Source organism: Actinia tenebrosa, unplaced genomic scaffold, assembly GCF_029948245.1.
Source record: "Actinia tenebrosa isolate PJP-AT-01 unplaced genomic scaffold, QUT_ActTen_1.0 PGA_scaffold9__36_contigs__length_13948895, whole genome shotgun sequence".
NCBI lineage: Eukaryota > Metazoa > Cnidaria > Anthozoa > Actiniaria > Actiniidae > Actinia > Actinia tenebrosa.
Window position 1 is genome coordinate 585,700 of NW_028292586.1, and position 19,858 is coordinate 605,557.

Sequence of the window (19,858 nt, forward strand, 5' to 3'; positions counted from 1 at the left end):
TATCGATAAATAAGTAATTTGTACATATATTTGTTATTTCATATTCATAATCTCTTTATTAACGTTATTATGAATTTTATTATTATTAAAAGTTAATTGGAAAAAAAATCTACAAAGCTTTTCGCTGTTGTATCACAGCGTGGGACAATCACAACAGAGCTAGGCTCCAAATTAAATGAAAGCCCAAATATCGAATTAGAATTTAGAAGTTGAATTTAGAAGGGAGGAAAACCGGAGAACCTGGAAAACCCTCAAAGCACAGGAGAGAACCAACAAACAACTCTACTCACATACGACATCGAGATTGCCAGGACTCAAACTCGGGCTGCATTGGTGAGAGGCGGCGCATTATATTATTATAGAAAATATATATATTTAAAAAAATTATTATTATTATTATTATTATTATTATTATTATTAAAAAAGAAAATAATTATAACTATCAAAGAGACTTTACTTACCACAATATTGCCCAGAATATGATTCTCATTCATACTATGAAAGTACAGAAACCTCCAAGCATCTGATCTGTCAGTGACGTAAGACTGGAACAAGCAAACATGAAGTGTAGGACAGCCAAGAGATGATTGTACGCCCAAGATCTCTTTACCAGCATCCAACACATTACAAAACTCTCCATCCAGCGGCAGTCTTAGCCTATTTTCAATGTCGCAGAACTTTTTAATAAGAAATGTTGACGGTCTGTGCATAAGGCAGCTGTATAATATACCTTTATCTAAACATGTTGAACCAGGTATTTTTGTTCTTTTGATAAGTTTTTCAAAGAGTGAATCAAGAGTAGCTGATAGTGTAGTCATTTCAGACGTAGGGTTAAGAAGAGAGAGTATAAGGTAAATGTGTTCTTTATGTTTTAAAAATGCAGTATCACTTTCTTTGCATTCCTTTCCTGACGATGATCTAGTTAGCGCTGCGGTACTACCATCTGTTGAATGTGAACAACCATTTTCCAATAAATCTAGACTTTTTGTAACGCAGTTCAAATACAACTGCTGTAGAATTTGGTTTGTTTCCAGCACATTTTTGTTTCGTCCAGTAAGTTTGGAAATAAGTGCATGACCAAAAGCTGGATCCTCATCAAGAAGTTTTTCCATGTAGTGTAGGCAAGAGCTTGAGAAAGTGACTACATCAGAAGTATGGTGTGATGTATCGCCATATACCATTTGACAGTGGTAGTTGTCTAATTCCTGGAAGAAAAAAGATCATTTAAGTGACATACTTGGATGCAGGATTTATACAAGGCATTTTTACTTTGTTTATCCCTTTGACTACTAAAAAGGCCAAATCAGGTCATTACAAAATCTGCTGAGTTTCCTGAGCTGGTCAGAACTAGGCCGAAAATTATCATCAATTTTCATCAGCCTGTGTCCACCCAAGAAAATACCCTACTGTAACCCATTGTTCAGTTGTCATACTTGAGGTATTATTCAATCAAAATCCAGAAACTTCACATAAATGATTGTGAGAACAACTTTTGGTCAACTTTCTGAATATCTCTAGGAACACAGGCAGAATAATGAGGTTAGACCTTAGTAGTCAAAGGGTTATTTTGATGTGCAGAATCTGAATCAATGAGGTGCAGACTGTGGCTGTTAACAGGAAAAGGTGAAAGAGCTCTGTGAATGCCCTATATGTGCTATTAGGCACAAGGGGGGATAGATAACAGGCAGAATTTGTGGTCCTGGTTGGCTGCCTATATATCTGTTTTGAAGCTGATGAGTGTACATGCACAGTACAAGTATTTGTATTCCTGAGTGACTAACCTGAATAATCTGTTTGGATGCCGTCTTGCATGTCAGATATAACAGGAAACGAAATTCAACGGTCTGAGCCACAGGAGCTGGGAGTTTGTCCTGTATTAGATGAAAACACAGGTAACAAAAAAATATTACTTATTGGTATGATTACAACTATATATCTTTTTTCAATGCCAATTCACTCAAAATTGTAGTTTTAGAAAAATACATATACATATATGTGCTGAGAGATAAATCTATAACTGCGATGGGCAGATAATTACTGTACTATATAACAATTGTGAGCGAATTAATCTAAAACTCAAAAATATTAATGACTAGTTGTAACTATTTGCAACATACTGCAAATATAAGAGAACTCAGCAGATGAGACTATGATTATGATTATGATTTATGATTTATATAGCGCCCTTTAATATGTGGATATAATCAAAGGCGCTTTACATGGAGTTGTGAATGACAGATTGCTTTATGCAATTTACAAGCATGAGAGATGGTTAGTATGAAGTGTAGGCACTGAGAGTGGTCACTGCCAGGGTTTCTTTTTACGTCCTCAGTGGTTCTTTTATGTCCCCCATTTTTACTGTAGGTTAGGAAGGGTTAGGAGACAGGACCTACAGTTTAAAGTCCTTGTCCGAGAAGACTTGAAGGCCTTACCATTTGCAGATATTATTACAAAGGCAGCACCTTCTCCTCAGTTATTTTAAGACCCTGAGTGTTGGTCCGGCCGAGGCTTGAACCACGACCTCCCACACAACAGACTGACGCTCTTACCAACTGAGCTAACCGGGTGGCGGTTAAGCTACCAAGTTCAAATAATATTGAAAATTGTTATTATAAGAGGGTGAACAACACTCACCTCCTGAGCAGTGAATAAACCGAGATATTCCACAAGACACAACCAGGAGAGGTGAAAGGGAGAAGTGACAGATGGAGAACCATTACTATTAGACATAAATAACCAGAACAATTAATGTTAACAAAAAACGTAATCCTTTAATAAATATCTACGAAATACCTAAAGTTAAAAAAATATAGACATTAACTTTGTACTGATTTAAGCATGGAGAGAAACGAGAAGTGCTGGGATTGAATAGTAAAAAGGAAGACTATTTTCTAGAGTTGAAAAATGGGAAGAAAGGGGCAGAAACTCCCAGAGAATAAACGGGAGAGAAAGGAAAATAGGAAGGTTGGAGAAGAATGAAAATGGAGGGGAATGGAATGAAAATAGACCCATTTTGAATTCCAAATTACCACTGTGTTTCTTGATTACAGACTCATTTGCACAGGGTTAGCCTCGAGTTTGTGCAGAATATTCAAGTGTTCCAGTCAAGGTCCGTCGAGTTTCAAAATGTTTGTATTGTTGAAGTTGTGCATTCTTTACTTTACTGTTGGTATTTGTGAATATTTAAACACTAACCCTGTGCAAATGAGTCTGTAATCAAGGAACAAAGTAGTAATTTGGAATTCGAAACTGGTCTATTGGACAGAGGGGAGGGGAAGGCATGAAATTTGGAAACAGGGGAGTAGGGAGAGGAACGAAAATTTGACACACGGGAAGAGAGGAATGACACAGAGGACTAGGGAGGGGAAGATCGGGCAATCAATGTATATACAGAGACAAATTAAAACAGGATACTACTGCAAGATTGAACACAATCTTCCTATTATGTAATGATCTTCCTCGTCTGAAATATAATTATCGACATTACTACTCTCACAAATAAATCACATTTAAACTTATTTAATTAATCAAGCTAAAGATAGATTACACAACATTTTTACTAGGACATTTGTACTCGTAATCTTTATACCTGACCAACGTCGGCTGATCTATAAGCGCTCGCAGTATCTCCTTCAAAGGTTTATCCAGGTGCTTTCTTCTCTCATACAATCCTCTAAGACAGACTCTAGCCAGCTCCCACTGTCCAAGCGTGACATGGTTGCAGAAGGAGGTGAAAAGTTTTTCTACACAGACTTCATTTTCTCGATCAAATTGATGGCTAACGTCTTCGAAGATTTTTATTTCACTCATCATATCCCCTCCAGCGGATTATCAGTAGTATGTGGCAGTAATCGGAGATGTCCTTTCATTTTATTTTAGCCTGTAGATTTTAGATTTGATGAAATTTTTTTCTTCGATCAGAACGTCGCTCCTCGTCCTCCATTTTTATTTTGTCATGTGATGGTGTGATGATCTTACTCAGCCTCCGAAGAATAAGCAATAGCACAGGAACCCCAAAAACTAAAACGAATTAACCTTTTTAAACGCGAAGGATCATGGTTGTCGGAGGGTCCGCCGGAGGGGGTCAAATCAACGCAAATTCACCGAAAATTGTTCTAAAACCCGTATCAATCCACGAAGAGAAGTAGAATAGCCAGCAAACGCTCAGAATATTTTTTAGTACATAATAACACATATTGTATCTGAAAACCAGGCCATTTTAGATTAAACTGTTTCGCTAGGAGCAAACTTTGTTGAATTTCCTATTGGATTATCCCCCACATACATAAAAGCAGTGACGTCATAGTGGATAGGGCAATTCTACTAATCGCTTTGAAAAGAAACTTCAAGCGTTTCTGCTTTCGGTTAAACAGAATGCAATGTTTTTCCGAATCTTTAAGCTATTTTTAGCACTGCGCTGCGCTATTCAAATGGTTTAGTCGTATAATACAGCTACTCAGTCGGCATTATCTTATTATTATCATTATCCTTTCAGTTTTTGGTTAATAAGGCATATACATGAAAAATATCGTTAAATTTTACCGCGGTAATCAGAGCTGCTAACTTTGGCCGTTAATACTTTTCACTAAGTTTTGAATCCTTTTACTAATCAGTTCCATTGTTTTCTTTTTCTTTCTTTTTTTTTCTTTTTTTTTTTCTTTTTTTTTTTACCTTGACTGTTAGTCGCCAGTTACCGTAAATCCTCTATTTAGCCCCCCTCTCTAATAAGCCCCCCTTTTTTAAAGGAAGAAATTTGTTAAGCCACCCTCTCTTTCTAGCCCCCACTCCCCTCCCCCTTCACAACTAATCACGTGTACTGATTAAAGGTGATTTACGGTATTAAAGTCTTGATATGGTAGTTCACTAACATAATCACAAGAGTTTGTTCCTCGTTTTCGGTTGCATGACCTCCAACTTCATATGCTTAAGTTTTTCTACTCTGTGATCTAGTTCTTTGTGAAGAATCATTTAAGTCTTCTTGTTAGTTAAAATGGCAGTGTAGCGGCGTTTCGACTAAATCAATAAGCCCCCCCCCCCCCCTCTCGATTAAGCCCCCTCTCTCCAATAAAGCCCTCCCTCAAACGTGCCTGAAATAAATAAGCTCCCCAGGGGGCTAAATAGAGGATTTAGCGGTATGCAACTTTGTTTCACGGGCCAAAAACAATAACTCTACCAATCAGTACCGATGTATTGCAATGTATAGCTATGTACACCAATGTACGCCTATGAACGCTTATGTATGGCTATGTACATGTAATGATGACCATGTATTGCTACTGACGTTTCCATATGGCCACGCAAGGCTACATGGACTACACACACGACAACCAACGTGCACACGTTCAACTATATGCATTATTATGTGGCATTCAGTCCTGAAGCAAGCACCTCAAGCACCTCAAGCAAGCCAAGCACACCAAGTAAGTAAAGTACGTCAAGTAAGTGAAGTACGTCAAGTAAGTCAAGCACATGAAGTAAGTCAAGCATAAATAAGTATAATATAAAACACAAATAAAACCTAATATAATAGTGCCACTTCATGAAGCCTTACATGAAGTAGCAACCTTGAGAGACGAGCATATTCCCCGGGATTTCGGATCTCTATGACTTCTAACTTTCCCTTCTTATAGAAGTTAAAAGATTTTTGAGAAGGTGAAAGGAGAATGCTCTGGCACGATACAAAACTGTAAGTAGCTTTTTACGTTTCGCTTCATAGTTATGTAAGTTTTTGATTACTTATTAAGCTTACTTATCACATGATAGGCACATTTTTTCTACAAAATTTAAATTAATGTCTTAACCTCAAAGGCATTATCTATTGTTTCTAATTTGGAATGGAGTTTGAGTTGATGCCCATAATGTAATTTGTGAATGGTGGTTGCATTGTATTTAATTGTACGAGGAACTCGATCAACTAATGAAATGGTGCATGTCCCAGTTATACAGGAAGTGTAAATAGGATGGAAAATTTATCGAGGTAATTAGCTTTAATTTATTACACATTTAGGAACTTATAATAAAACCATATAAGTGAAGTGATACGATATCACTTCACGGTGAACTGGAAATTGTAAATTTTGTCATTTTATAAACAAGTTAAAATATTACACGTTGAGCTTTATTTTTTAACAGATCAAAAACAGTTTTCCGTGTTTGATACTCTGATCAAAACACGCAGAATGTTGAGAGAACATGAGAGGAGCGTAGGAAACCACGACTCGTAGCGGTTTCCAGCTTCTCAAGTGTTTTCCCAACATCCCAAAAACTGTTTTTGATTTGTTTTATAAAATAAACGCGCCAAAAGATTGAAAAAAAAGTAAAGTTTAAGTAAATTCTCCCTACGTGCCGTCTTATTCAAACTGACCAATGAGCGTGCATGATAGATTAAAATCTGACAGTTGCAGACAGTTACTAAGGTGCGTGCTAAAATGATGATAGCATGTTTTGATACTCTCATTAAACATGGTTTTCGACCAATCATAGCGTGCGTAATATCCCGATTATTTTATAAATCGTTTTTATTCACTCGTTTTCCATATGATATCGCTCACACCCTCCGGGATTCGCTCGTTTGCGATATAATATGGAAAACTCGAGAATAAAAACAATATCAGGCTCTTATAACATGTGATAATTTATGTGTACCCATGACATTTAAGCAAAAGATGTCAAAACTCCAGTCCAGAGGGAATGGTGGTTCTAGGATTTCAAAAAGTTCCAGGGGGTTTCAAAAACGTTCTCCTGTTTCCTGTATATTAGTACAGACCCTAATTTTAATTCATTTTAATCTATTGAGCCTAAAGAGCATGATTAGGTTCACCAAGGGGAATTCCATGGAACCACTCTTTGATCCACTACTGCTTACACTGAATCGAAATATATGCAAACAATTTGAATAGCTGAATGTCTGCACAGAATAGCAACTGACTAGCCTCTCGTACATTTGAAAAGGCTTTTGTGTTTCCACTTGAATAATAATTCTTTGCATGCTTTGGTCCTTATATCTTTCGAGTCGGTGTATGGGAGGGCTAATAGTTTCCTAAATAGCTACTGCTAAGGTTGACATGCAGCACTCTCTAACAGGAGCCTAGCCTTTTTCTATACTAGTCCCCACCCCCACTTTTTCCCATACAAGTCTTTTATATTTTTCAATTTTAGTGCCCCTTTTTTCCCACGCTAGTCTCAATCTTAGCCCCCCCCCCATTTTTTAGGGTGCTCAGCAGCCCTTTTGAAAACTACTTTAAGCAATATGTTGATTAATTTTCAGGTAAATTAATAAGAACAAACTCAACCATGTCAGCTAGGCAACCAAGCACCCTACCATGGCTCAAAAACCCACGTCGAGCCATTACAGTAGAGGTTGTCATATTCCTATACATTGCCGCAGTTCTCCTGGAGAATCCTATAATGCAACAGTACCTGTACGAAAGAGCTAGGATGGATTCCCCTTTCAAAAATGATACAAATGAAACTGTCTGTGGTGGCCCAAAATATCTTAACGACACCAAAAGGTATATATGCCAAAATTGATACTGGGTATTAAGCATGTACTGTTCTCTTCCTTGACACGAGGGTTTTTCTCTGGGCTCTCTGGTTTTCCTCCTACCTTAAAAATCAACATGTGAGTTGAGTTTGTGTTGTAAGTAAAGAATTTTTTGATTGATTGATTGCAGACTTTATTTAATGAGGGTGACACATGACAGTAATTTTGTTAACTGATTAACTTGTGGCCCTCGAGTTTTTTTTTAGCATGGGCACTGAAGATGGTTGTCACCAGCGTCTTCAGTGGATCTTTTACGTGCACCTTATACAGGGTTATATAGTGAATACAGATGGGGCCTATGGTTTTAAGTCCTTGTCCAAGAAGACTTGAAGGTCTAACCAATTTGCATATGTAATTACATTACACCTTATACAGGGATATAGTGAAGACAGATATGACCTTATGGTTTTAAGTCCTTGTCTGAGAAGACTTGAAGGTCTAACCAATTTGCAGAATGTAATTACAAAGGCAGCACCTTCTCCTCAGTTATTTTAAGACCCTGAGTGTTGGTCCAGCTGAGGCTTGAACCACGGCCTTCCTCACAACAGACTGACGCTCTTACCAACTGAGCTAACTGGGTGGGTGTAGTAGTGTGTGGTGTGTGTGGAGCCCCTTAAGAAATGTGATGGCCAGTCGTAATTACGGTCAAGCTAAGAAAACCTTGAACACCTAAGATATATCTGGAATGTTAAACATCATATTCTGACCAATCGAGAATAAATTCATTTCTAATTAACTGTCACATGTGATTGGTCAAAACACTATATTTAACATTCCAGACATATCTTAGGTGTTCATGGATTTCTTAGTTTGACTGTAAAATAATTATAAGTTTACATTTATACGTTAATGGAGTTTGTTTGATGTGTTGTTACTTTTATTGCTACAAGGATTTTTCTCTGGGTAGTTACTTTGGTTTTCCACACTCCGTAAAAATCAACATGTGAGTTGAAAAAAAAGGCAAGACTAAGAGTTGCCTACAGAGGTGGCTGAGTCTATCTTCTATAATATGATGACTCTAGCTGAATTGATCTCTTCAATGTTGTACTATATGCAGCATGGAACAATCACAACAGAAATAAGTTGATTTTTGCATGAGGAGGGAGAAAAACCCTTGACGCACAGGAGAGAAATAACAAACAAACAACTTTATTTATTTATTTATTTGTTTGTTTTTTCTAAGCACGCACGATTTTGTTTAATTTATGTGCACGCATATATTGCCATGGTTTGATCGGTTTTCTTTGTCAATTGTAACGTTTTTCATTTCCCTGAGGATGGCTGAGTAGGGCGAAAGCTCAGATCATATTTATTAGAATTTATGGTTGATAAAACAAACTATTATGAATGTAACAACAACCAACAAGGAACTATTTGATTTAACTTTACTCAGGACTTAAACCCAGGCTGCATTGCTGAGAAGTGGCACATTAGCAGTGCAGGCCACCCATACTTCCCATAATTTTTGAGCCAAATCATTTTGACATCCACAGGGCAGCTTCAGACGTACCAATTCAACAGAAAGCATCTAAGTATATTCTTGGAGTAAATCTTGCACTGACACTCCCTGCCGTGGTCATGGCTTGCTTCTTGGGCCCATGGTCAGACACAAGGGGTCGCAAGCCACTCATGATTATTGTATCAGTGACGGCATCTTTAGATGCAGCTGTTGTCTTGATAACCATGTATATGAAGTGGCCGGTCTATGTCTTCATGATTGGTAATGGTTGAAAATGATAATTTATGACAATTAATGGTAATCATAGAAATTGATAATAGCAAATGCACTATTATTAAATAATGATGAAAATGAAAATGAATAATGATGTTGGTGAGGATGATGATGATGATGATGATTAGAGGTGATGGTGGTCATGATGTTTGATGATGATAGTCATGATGATAGATGATAATGACGATGGTGCTGATAGTTACTGACTAAAAAGGTGATGATAATTGATGATGATGATTGGTAAAGATGGTGGTGGTGATATTGATGGTGATGGTATTAACTGTTGATGGTGATAACATGGTGATGAAGATGATAGCAAAAATGATAATGGTAAGAAGTAATGATGATGGTGATAATTATAATTGTTGGTGGCAATGGTGATGAAATTATTGATTCTAATAAATATTATTATCAATTAGTCCCTATTAGGGGGATACCAATGAATTTTACAACTACCTGTCACAACTTAGAAACAATTTTGTATCGCTAATTTGAATTTACCCCTGCCAGGGCCTTGCTGTTGGTAATTCGTTAGAGCAGTCTGTCATTTGTTGCTAGTTTGTGGCTCGCATGTCCCTGTTTCAAGGTCATGCTGCTTGTCAGAATTCATGGGGCCTCACAAATTGACCTATAACATTATGACATCACAGCTTGTTTACATGGGCAAGAATGATAGGAATTTAGGCGAAATTTTCTTTCGTTCGGGATATTTAGTACAACATTTATCTGTTATCACCTTTCCCCGTCTAAATAACCATTTTTTATTGTGATTTAATTCGTTTTGCTGCTACTTTGACCCCTCTGGCAGCCATGATCCTTAGCGTTAAAACAATAGATTGTTTTGATGTGATGTCGTCATAGTGTTATAGGGGATTGATACTTCATTTTAAATTTGAATTCAGTTTTCACTTTATTTTCAGCTAGTGGTATTGGTGGATTAGGTGGTTACTACCCTACGATGGTGGCAGCATTACTAGCCTATGCAGCAGACACGACATCACCAGAATCAAGAGCAATAAAACTTGGCATCCTAGAAGCACTAGCCTTCCTTGGCGGCACTTTGAGTCAATTTGCTAGTGGATTCTGGGTAGAAAACCTTGGCTACACTGCTACATTTTGGATGATCCTGTCATTCCATGTCCTTAACCTTCTCTACATCATATTCCTTCTACCAGAGTCATTACTGACACCATCTGTGCCGAAACGCAAACCATGTTGCTTGAGTTTTGAAAACATCAAACCTGTGATAACTGTGTACACAAAAAAGAGAAAAGGACGTTGGATTCTTTTTACATTACTTCTACTCTCTGTTATATTCTTGCTTGCGCAGTTTATCATCACCACACTAGTTGTTTTGTACACCAAGAATTCTCCTCTTTGTTGGACTGCTACTCTCATCGGTTATTATCTAGGGACTCTTTTGTTTTCCAAGGCTTTTGGTGCAGTCGTTGGTATATGGGCATGTTCTAAGTTAAAGTTGTCAAACTACTCGTCAGCACAGTTTGGAACAGTTTTTCTCATTGGTAACCTCGTTATGCTTGGGTTTTCTAAAACTACACTTCTTATGTTTTTGTGTAAGTATCTGGAACTGCACAAATTGTGCCCTATACAATATATACTCCTCAGATCCTCCCCATCACTTGGAAATTCCAATCCCACTTCACTGATAATGTTTTTGTAATTTCTGGAACTATGCAATATATCGTCCTCAGATCCTTTGAAATTACCCCTCCATGGCATAGGTATGCATATTTTCTGGAACTAGACAATATACCCTAATCAGACCCTCTCCATCCCTCAAAAATTCCCATCCCCTCTATAAGCCTTTTCATAGTTTAAGAATCGATTCCACTGCGCATGCGATTTTATCCCGAATTTCTCACCTTCTTTTGTCTAAACCAGTCTTTTGTTCTTAATTAAACAAAAGAAGTTTAGAAATTCGGGATAAAATCACATGCGCATTGGAATCATTTCTTAAACTATGAAAAGGCTTATTGAGGAGGTATGGATATTTTTTTGAAAGTATATATACAATATACCCTTCTCAGACCCTCCCTACCCCTTGAAAATTTCATGCCCTGCTCTATGGGTATTTTTGGAACAACGTTTCCCCTTATATAAATATAATGTAACTTGTGTGGTTATATTTCTATGTCAGCCTGTATTGTTGGGGTATTTAGTGGCATTCCAAGGCCCTGTTTAGGAGCACAACTATCCCAAATGATTGATCAAGAAGAACAAGGTAAATTCCAATGATAAAATACCTGAAAAATCAATGTAGATTTAATTTTCTTTTTCTTTTTCTTTTTCTTTTTCCTAAAAACTCCAAAAACATTGTAATTATGTTCTGTGTAATCTCCCACGATGAGCTTAGCTCTTGGAGCAAACACAGGGAGTTGATATGTTTAAGTAAAAAATATAATTTAAAAATTTTTTTTATTTTCTTTCCTTCTGTTTCAGGTGCATTATTTTCTGTTTTTGCATCCCTGGAAAGCCTGTGCAATTTTAGCAGCCAGTTAATATTTAATCCTTTATATGCCTGGTCTATTGAAGCAGTACATTGGGAATATGCAGCAGGACTTCCGTTTATGATAAATGCCGGTCTTGCCATCATTCCTCTAGTATTATTAAGGTACTTATACCATTATCAATGTCCATTGTTACACTTTCAGTTTAGGCCTAATAGACCTATCCCAAATTCGCTTGACTGGTCACGAAAACAATGGTTTCAAGTCGAGGTTGAACTTAATAAATAAAAGAATCAAGTTCAGTCTCGACTTCAAATCATTGTTTCGTGGTCAGTCAAGCGAATTCGGGATAGGTCTATTCTTCCCATTGCAGACCACTTGTCATTCTCTAGAGTATAATTTCTTTGTTCAACAGTTGCACATGAGATGGCATATGAATATATTGATACAACTCAAACAAAGAATCTTATTCTCAAGGGCATGACATGTGGTTTGAAGTTGGGAGGAATTATGCTCAGAGTGAAATGGTCTATTCTTTATCTGTGAGCTAGCCGTGTCCTGACTTAGATCAGCCCAGAGGTTGTTTTAGGGCTCTCCCTTAAGAAATCTATGAGTTAGCCATTCCCTGACTTTGATCAGCCCAGAGGCTGTTTCAGGGTTTGATCTGTGAGTTATTCGTACACTGACTTTGATCATCCCAGATTTTTCATGTCAAACTAATCCAATCCCTTTTTATTTCAGTGTAATAAAACACTATGCAGACAAGTCCACAGGGGAACGTGAACCACTTCTACCAAAGGAAGATCCAGTTGCCTAAAACTGTGGGCCAAGACTTGAATAACTGATGGTAATTTTTTTTTCCGAAATAGGTGGCAGATTTTTACCAATTTCAATGATTTAATTAAGAAAATATCTGCTATCAGAGATTTCTCTTGATCTTTCTTGTATTCAATTAATGATGGTAATTGAGCTGAGTGGAGTGCAATTTTGTTTGAAATCAAACAAAATCGCACGACCGCGTAGCAGGAGTGCGATTTGTAATTGCAAGTTTGATTTCAGACGAAAATTGCACGAAACTCAATTCAATTACCACTTAATCATATCCTTTTTGTCATTATACACAAGAAAAAGACGCAATAAAGTGTGCAGAAAAATCAATTTAATGTGGTAGAAGAACTAAATGCGAACAAAAAAAACATCTAAAAAAAAATTATTTGGTTGATTTTTTTGTTTTATTTTGTTTTATTTTATTGTTTAAAAAAAATTATTTTTTAGGATGCAATTAAGAGCTCCTAAGGATGCAATTTGGGAATTAATCACACTCCTTTGAACCAATCAGATTGCAGGATTTGGTAGTGATTACAAAAAGGATATGATTAATATAGTTATTTATAGTATATGATTAAATCATACAAATTGTAATTGTACATATTTTCGATACGATGATTTTTAAAGTAAATAATTTAATGTTTTTTAAGCACCAAAAAGAACAAATTTAATGTTAATTTAATTGAGTGTGGGTTGGCAGGCACATCCCTCAAAAAACTCCATCAAGTATTATTGTATGAAATATGTTTTATTTGTTTATTTTAATTCAAACATTTCTTCGTAAAAGTACAAATATAAAATGGTTATTTATAACATTTTTCAATATTATGCCTTTTATTTTTTCTGCCGTCAATCAAATATCTAAACAGTCAAAACCTTTTACATTTTTGATTAACAGCAATAAAAAAACAAATTCTAATGGCCAACTAGCATGTACTGAGTTCTCATAATATTGAAAATTGAAGGAATCATAATTTTCTAGTCAAATATCAAGAAGTACTGTAGTATTTTTGAAAGTTTGAATATTTTTCTCAGGATGTTTTGTAAAACACAAATAACACAAATTTTGTAATAAAGTGAAAAATTCAAACAATTATTGATATCAATTTTACAGCATTACAATATTTAATATCATGCAACATTTGCTGTTTTAACTTTTATAATGCTTGCAAGCTTATTTACAAAACTTACTATGGATCTCACCAAACTGTGGCAACACGTCTCGCTACTACACCCTAATTTGTCCACTGACACCCCTACTTTTGTTACATGTACTACAGTAAATACCTTACTGGCAATGTGCTAGATCCGAGACAGTGAGAAAAGTAGGCGTGTCAGTAGACAAATGTTGGTAACAGTTTGGTGAGATCCGTAGTATTTACTAGGCGTAATCAGAGCTTAAAATAACGGCCAGTCATCAGACAATGTCCTGCCAGAATTGGATCTTGTCCAGTCAAATCTTTGCCTCGCTGGTCATTTTGACCAGTAACATTGAGAGCCAGAACAAGATATGACCAAGCTAAAACTAATTTCACCAGTGATCATGACTGGCAATTATCTTAAGCCCTGGGTGTAGTGTTATCACATTTTAGTCCATAAGACATTTCCATTATCTTGAATATTATTTCTGTACATTCCACTAAAACTTCCAAGGGCTGACTTTCCCATTTTGCCTAGACCCTGCTAGATGGCAATTTAAAGTCTTAAGTGATACATCATTGTTCTGCATCATCACATGTTACACAAAGACATACTTAAAGCAGATTTATTGTGTAATATGATACTTTTGTTTGACACACACAGCATCAATCGTTAGAATCACCAATACCATCAGCATTAATAGCAAACATTGCTTCTGACTCAGGCAAGCAAGGGGAGTCATAGATTTTACAAATTCTCGTCTCTCCTCTACCTTTTCTGAAATAGAGCCTGAGAAAAATTTAAGACAAAATAAAAATTAGTCAATCAAAATATTTAATGATAACGATGGTAACATATTAAACTGACAAGAATGAATTTGTGGGCTCCTTTAAACTAATAGTTGGAAGGCAGTGTAAAAGCCAGTAATGTCATTCAATCTACATGCAGGTCTAACTAATTTATAGATATACACCTACATATATTTCAAAAAGCATTGTCATTGCTAAAGGTGATAGGCGAAAAGCATTAGGTCATTTCAAGAATAGCTGGAATGAATCACCTGGCCCTATTCAGTCATTGCTTGAACTTGGTAGTAGTCTAGTAGTTAAATTTAGAGGAGATTATAGCTTCATGATAGTTATGATTCATCAGCTTTTTAATTATAAATCAAGCCAAGCTTTCGAGCATCTTGCTCTTCATCAGGGCAAACGGTTGTGACAGTTTTACAAGAATACGCAACATAACAATGTGCTCCTGCTATAGTTAAATGAGATTATAGCTGGTCGCACTTACCTAGTAGTTGAAGCATGAGCCATGATATTCCCTCCAATGGGCTTCTTGGGATCAGCTTGAAACATTGACGCACCATCCACCTGGGCGACCACTTGATTGGTGATCACTATGGCAACCCCATACTGAAAGTAATATGTGAAATAACATAAAGAACAATATATTTAATTGGTCTTTACTATGCCGACTACTTCGTCATACTAAGAAGTCATACTTTACTTGATACTCTGTGAAAGATCCACAGTATGCGCACACATATTCTATTTCATTATATAACAAGGCATAAAATAAGTTGCCGGTCATGATGACTGGCCAAATTAGTTTTAGCTTGGTCAAAATGACCAGCAAGGCAAAGATTTGATCAGAGAAGTTTTAATGCGGAGCAGACATTAACTGATGTCCGACAGTTATTTAACCCCAATGACAAGTGAGCTGAAGAAGATTTGATGTTTATTTACCTCATCTGCTCTTTTAAGTAAAGTTCTAAGGAACCGTGCCATGTGCATTTGACGAGCAGAAAGTTCTCCACGGCCTGAATAATCAGTACGGTACAGGGCAGTAGCACTGTCAACAATCATTAAGGCGAATCTAAGAAGTAAAAACAATATTGACTCAGTAAGTTTTTAACTCTAGACCCTATTGGTGAGAGTCAAATATGTGCTGTGCCACCTTTGATTCTCTGCTTATGGGGCAACATGTACTAAATTCCAAATGAATAAGTAAATCCAACTTGGATATTATAAATAATTTTTTCTGGTTTCTTTTTGCTGTACCTTGATTCGGACATCAATGCAGAAGCTTCCACGACTAAATCTTGTTGGTGGTCTGTGTTGAATGCCCTAGCGTACACTACATTATCTAACACTTCCTGGCCAGACAATCCATACCTGGAAACAGATGGTATTTAAAAGTGATTATTGGTAGAATATTTACTGAGCGGCAAGGTAAATATTCACCATGATCACTAAGCCTGAGTTTTCTCATTTTAGACAATGTGTCATTCCCTTGAGTATAAAATTCTTTGTTTGAGGTGTATCCATATTCATGTGTCTTCTCATAGGCAACTGTTAAGTATAGAAAATCTATAGATATGAGTGATGTTTTGAAAGTTTTCAAAATTGGCCAAGAAGAGACCTGACAAACTCTGCTCATATCTGATGCTGGGCCAAGGAACCAACCTCAGTACCACAATGCTGACAGGGGAGTGCACTACTGTTACTTCACACTATACACCTACATTGTATATTTGAGCAAGAAATGTTTACCTTTCTGCCACTGCTAGCAGCCTCTCTGGTCTGAATGTGCCTTCAGTATCGATGTACAAACATTTCCCTTCAGCACCACCACTATCAATTGGAAGCTAAACAAAAGGTTTGTGACAATAAAATAAACTGTCATGTCTAGTTTATTAATTCATAGCAAATGAATTCAATAATAACTTTCTGATCAGCCAAGGCTAAAAATACTAACAGCTTCTCAATGTCTGTGCATGATGAACAGCAACATTGGGCTGTTAAAAATGTGACCCGTCGTGATTGGCCAAAGAGGCACATTTGACCAGACAAGAGCCACTTTTGGCCAGACATTGTCCATTGACAGTCAATATTCTTAGCCCTGTTATCAATCAAATGCTTAGCATCTGTTGCACAATTCCTGTTACCTGACATGTGACAGCTAAAGTGTGGCACAACTGTGTTTTCCCCGTACGGAACTCCCCAAATAACTCAGTAATGCTACCAGTCTCAATCCCACCTGGAATTGATATTCAAAACATTTAAGAATCTTGATAGGAAAACACTGATTACACATGGCTTTCAGAATAAGATGGCAGCAGCCACAGGTTTCCATGGGCAGTTACTTCACAGTTAACTGCAGGCTACTTTTTCTTTTCTATCAAAAAAATTCATTAATCTATCGGATCACAACCAGCTACTTCACTTATGACCAACTACATGCCCAAGCTAAAAAAAGCCTATAAATACCTTGTAATAGTTTATCAAGCTCTTTAGATCCTGTGGTGATCATGACGAGCTCTGATCTTCGCATGTGAAACTCTGTGGCTGTCGTAAAACCCATCGGTACAAGCTTTGAAGCTTCCTTGATGATCTTGTCTGCTTTTGCCTCACTAATGCCTTTAATAGCAAGAAGGGCTTTCCTTGGGGTGTATGCTATGCATTCTATTGTATGATAGCCTGCGTCAACAAGTTTATTCACATCACTTGCACTTATTCCATGTTCCTTGAGAAAGAAATTGGATATGATTTGTATTTTCAAGGGATAGGGATGGTCTGGGGATATTATATTGTGTCGTTCCAGAAAACATCCATACAATTCCCACGGGTAGAGTTTGAGAAGATTAACATAATAACAAACTCAATCTCTTGGAACATTAGAGCGAATTCGTATATCACACTTTAGCATGCTAATGAGTCTGCTAATATTCAAATACAAAAACAATAATTAAAAAAGACACGAATTGGAAAGACTGCACAACTTTATGACGTTATAGGGAAATTAGAGCATTTTATATCCATTATTTTATTAACAAAACATGAAAGTTTCAATTCATTTAAATAAGTCATTCTACATTTGTTCGACGAATTTCTACAGTTTTTACTTGAAAAGTCTCTCTGTTTAGGGTTTTGTTCCGTTCTGATCACTGATGTTTTTGTCTACTTTCAGAAAAAGCTGATTGACATTCTCCATCGTGCTCATAGCTTTTTCGCACACCTTTGCATGTGCGAGGTTAGCTTCTTTCGCTTTGTCTACTTTCCTCTTCTTCTGAGCAGAAGGTTCGATACTCTCGTCTTTGCTAGGAGATGAATCAGTAAAAGGTTCGATACTCTCTTCTTCGCTAGGAGATGAATCAGCAAAATTCTGATCCAGCCTTACCTTGAGGGCTTCAGCCCTTCTCTCATCTGGTGGCATTTTTCTTGAATATCTTGTTTGATTTGAAACTAGAAATTGTTTCTCCGTTCCAATCTCTCCTGACTCGGGGCCATAGGGCTGCTGCATAGCACTTTTGCATGCGTCTGGTCAGGGACTCGTCTGTTTGGGTTTTAAAAATACAGGTTAACTACGTGTTGTGGCATGCTTGCTGCTATCTCTCCAATTTCCTGTCGTGCTGTCAAGACAACCTCTTTCCATCCTTTGCTGTTAATAGTGTTGTAATATTCGAGAACAACACTTTTTTCTTTCTTTCCAATTCCGACCCGACTTTTCTTGGAGGGAAATAAAATTCGTAATAAACAGCAAACTAAGTATGGTTGAGGGTTGATATCTAAAGCGCCAACACAAAAGTTATATGTATAGATACTGACCTGGCACGTTTGCTGAACAATTCATTTATTAGAAATTCGAAAGTAGTCAGCTGAGTGTAAATATGAATCCTCTTGGTCCGTACACAGCAAGCGCAAAATGTAAATTTATAGCGCCCGTGTGATGATTCACGTGCGAATGGCATGAAAAATGCCGTGTTTTATGTTGGAATGCGCATCTTCGCTCAGCAGTTCATGCAGCATGGATGCGCAGCAAGTCCGAGTAGTCCTTTTAAATATAGTCGCCTGGATATTGCTGTTTGCAAAACATAATAAAAAGTGCTATGCAGCAGCCCTATGCCCCCGAGTCAGGAGAGATAGGAACGGAGAAACAATTTCTAGTTTCAAATCAAACAAGATATTCAAGAAAAATGCCACCAGATGAGAGAAGGGCTGATGCCCTCAAGGTAAAGCTGGATCAGAATTTTGCTGATTCATCTCCTAGCGAAGACGAGAGTATCGAATCTTCTGCTAAGAAGAAGAAGCTAGACACAGCGAAAGAGGCTAACCTCGCACATGCAAAGATGTGCGAAAAAGCTATCAGCACGATGGAGAATGTTAATCAGCTTTTGCTGAAAGTAGACAAATACATCAGTGATCAGAACAGAACAAAACCCTAAACAGAGAGACTTTTCAAGTAAAAACTGTAGAAATTCGTCGAAGAAATGTAGAATGATTTATTTGAATGAATTGAAACTTTCATGTTTTGTTAATAAAATAATGGATATAAAATGCTCTAATTTCCCTATAACGTCAAACAGTTGTGCAGTGTTTCCAATTCGTGTCTTTTTTAATTAGTTTTTGTATTTGAATATTAGCAGACCTCATTAGCATGCTAAAGTGTGATATACGAATTCGCTCTATTGATAACACAATCTATCATATAAAGTAGCCTAGTAGAATTTGAAAGATTTTGAGAAGTAGGTTAAAAGGGAAACGCGATACAAGTTCGTATGCAAAGCTTTTTTTTAGTCTTCTGCAAAATCAGCCAAAAATATGTTGCATAATCTTGAATATTAAAAATAGCTCATAAAGACGAGCATTTCGTGTATTAAGAATAAGTACAGGTTAAAACCATACTTCTAATTTGTGGATCGACAAAGGACCGCTTTGTTCAGCATCAGCTTCCTCCATAGTTTCTTCTTGTTGCCGTGCTTGCTGTCGTCGTCGTTCTTGCATCGCCATTTTGCTTTTGAGTTTTCTTCAAAGTCCTGCTTCAAATCAACGACTTTTCGCAAAAAAATGATATGAAATGCTTCCTTTCTTCTCAATAGAACTATCAGAAGCTCAATGTGGGATACAGCTTATAAAAATAGCGTTATTTGTAGGCTAAATATCCGAACTTTTTCCTTGGTTGTTTTCTTCTTTTTTTCAAACGTGCGCGGGAAAAAAGGAGGGAAGATTTTGATTTGGATTCCGAATATCTTCCGAAGTAGTTCGACACCTCTTCGTTAAACCAATAAAAACTAGCGATAATTTTACGAAAGTGTTTCGAATGATTTATTCTGTGTACCGATTAAATATCGATTTCCATATCAGC

At 36.8% G+C, this 19,858-nt stretch overlaps 4 protein-coding genes across 6 annotated transcripts in view; 1 reads left to right on the forward strand and 3 right to left on the reverse strand.

Moving 5' to 3' along the window:
* LOC116287576 (zinc finger FYVE domain-containing protein 26) overlaps positions 1-3,942 on the reverse strand; it is a 29,282-nt gene extending 25,340 nt beyond the window's left edge. Inside the window, exons 1-4 of the mRNA XM_031694265.2 lie at positions 3,590-3,942; positions 2,635-2,719; positions 1,782-1,871; positions 462-1,205 (exon numbers count right to left, since the gene is read on the reverse strand). Of these exons, the coding sequence (XP_031550125.2) occupies positions 462-1,205; positions 1,782-1,871; positions 2,635-2,719; positions 3,590-3,813 (1,143 nt within the window). The 5' untranslated portion in view covers positions 3,814-3,942. The remainder of the gene's footprint in view (positions 1-461; positions 1,206-1,781; positions 1,872-2,634; positions 2,720-3,589) is intronic.
* A 1,608-nt stretch (positions 3,943-5,550) lies between these two features.
* LOC116287548 (lysosomal proton-coupled steroid conjugate and bile acid symporter SLC46A3) lies at positions 5,551-12,680 on the forward strand. Its single transcript, XM_031694232.2, has 7 exons — positions 5,551-5,686; positions 7,268-7,511; positions 9,037-9,263; positions 10,196-10,849; positions 11,434-11,517; positions 11,736-11,907; positions 12,485-12,680. The coding sequence occupies exons 2-7, from the start codon at positions 7,294-7,296 to the stop codon at positions 12,558-12,560; spliced, it is 1,431 nt and encodes a 476-aa protein (XP_031550092.2). The 5' UTR covers positions 5,551-5,686; positions 7,268-7,293; the 3' UTR covers positions 12,561-12,680.
* A 633-nt stretch (positions 12,681-13,313) lies between these two features.
* LOC116287549 (DNA repair protein RAD51 homolog A) lies at positions 13,314-19,705 on the reverse strand. Its single transcript, XM_031694233.2, has 8 exons — positions 19,399-19,705; positions 16,984-17,239; positions 16,662-16,753; positions 16,267-16,361; positions 15,775-15,888; positions 15,460-15,589; positions 15,005-15,126; positions 13,314-14,500 (listed from the first exon to the last, which is right to left on the reverse strand). The coding sequence occupies exons 1-8, from the start codon at positions 19,501-19,503 to the stop codon at positions 14,377-14,379; spliced, it is 1,038 nt and encodes a 345-aa protein (XP_031550093.1). The 5' UTR covers positions 19,504-19,705; the 3' UTR covers positions 13,314-14,376.
* LOC148904429 (uncharacterized) lies at positions 17,600-18,470 on the reverse strand. Of its 3 annotated transcripts, XM_089025137.1 has the most exons (3): positions 18,322-18,470; positions 17,894-18,049; positions 17,600-17,813 (listed from the first exon to the last, which is right to left on the reverse strand). In XM_089025137.1, exons 2-3 carry the CDS (start codon positions 17,917-17,919, stop codon positions 17,636-17,638), a joined length of 204 nt encoding a protein of 67 aa, XP_088881263.1. In that variant the 5' UTR covers positions 17,920-18,049; positions 18,322-18,470; the 3' UTR covers positions 17,600-17,635. The 3 variants fall into 3 exon arrangements, with proteins under 3 accessions (XP_088881263.1, XP_088881262.1, XP_088881264.1); XM_089025136.1 differs by having other exon boundaries at positions 17,600-18,049; positions 18,322-18,451; XM_089025138.1 differs by lacking the exon at positions 18,322-18,470 and having other exon boundaries at positions 17,894-18,287.
* Positions 19,706-19,858: the final 153 nt, after the last annotated feature.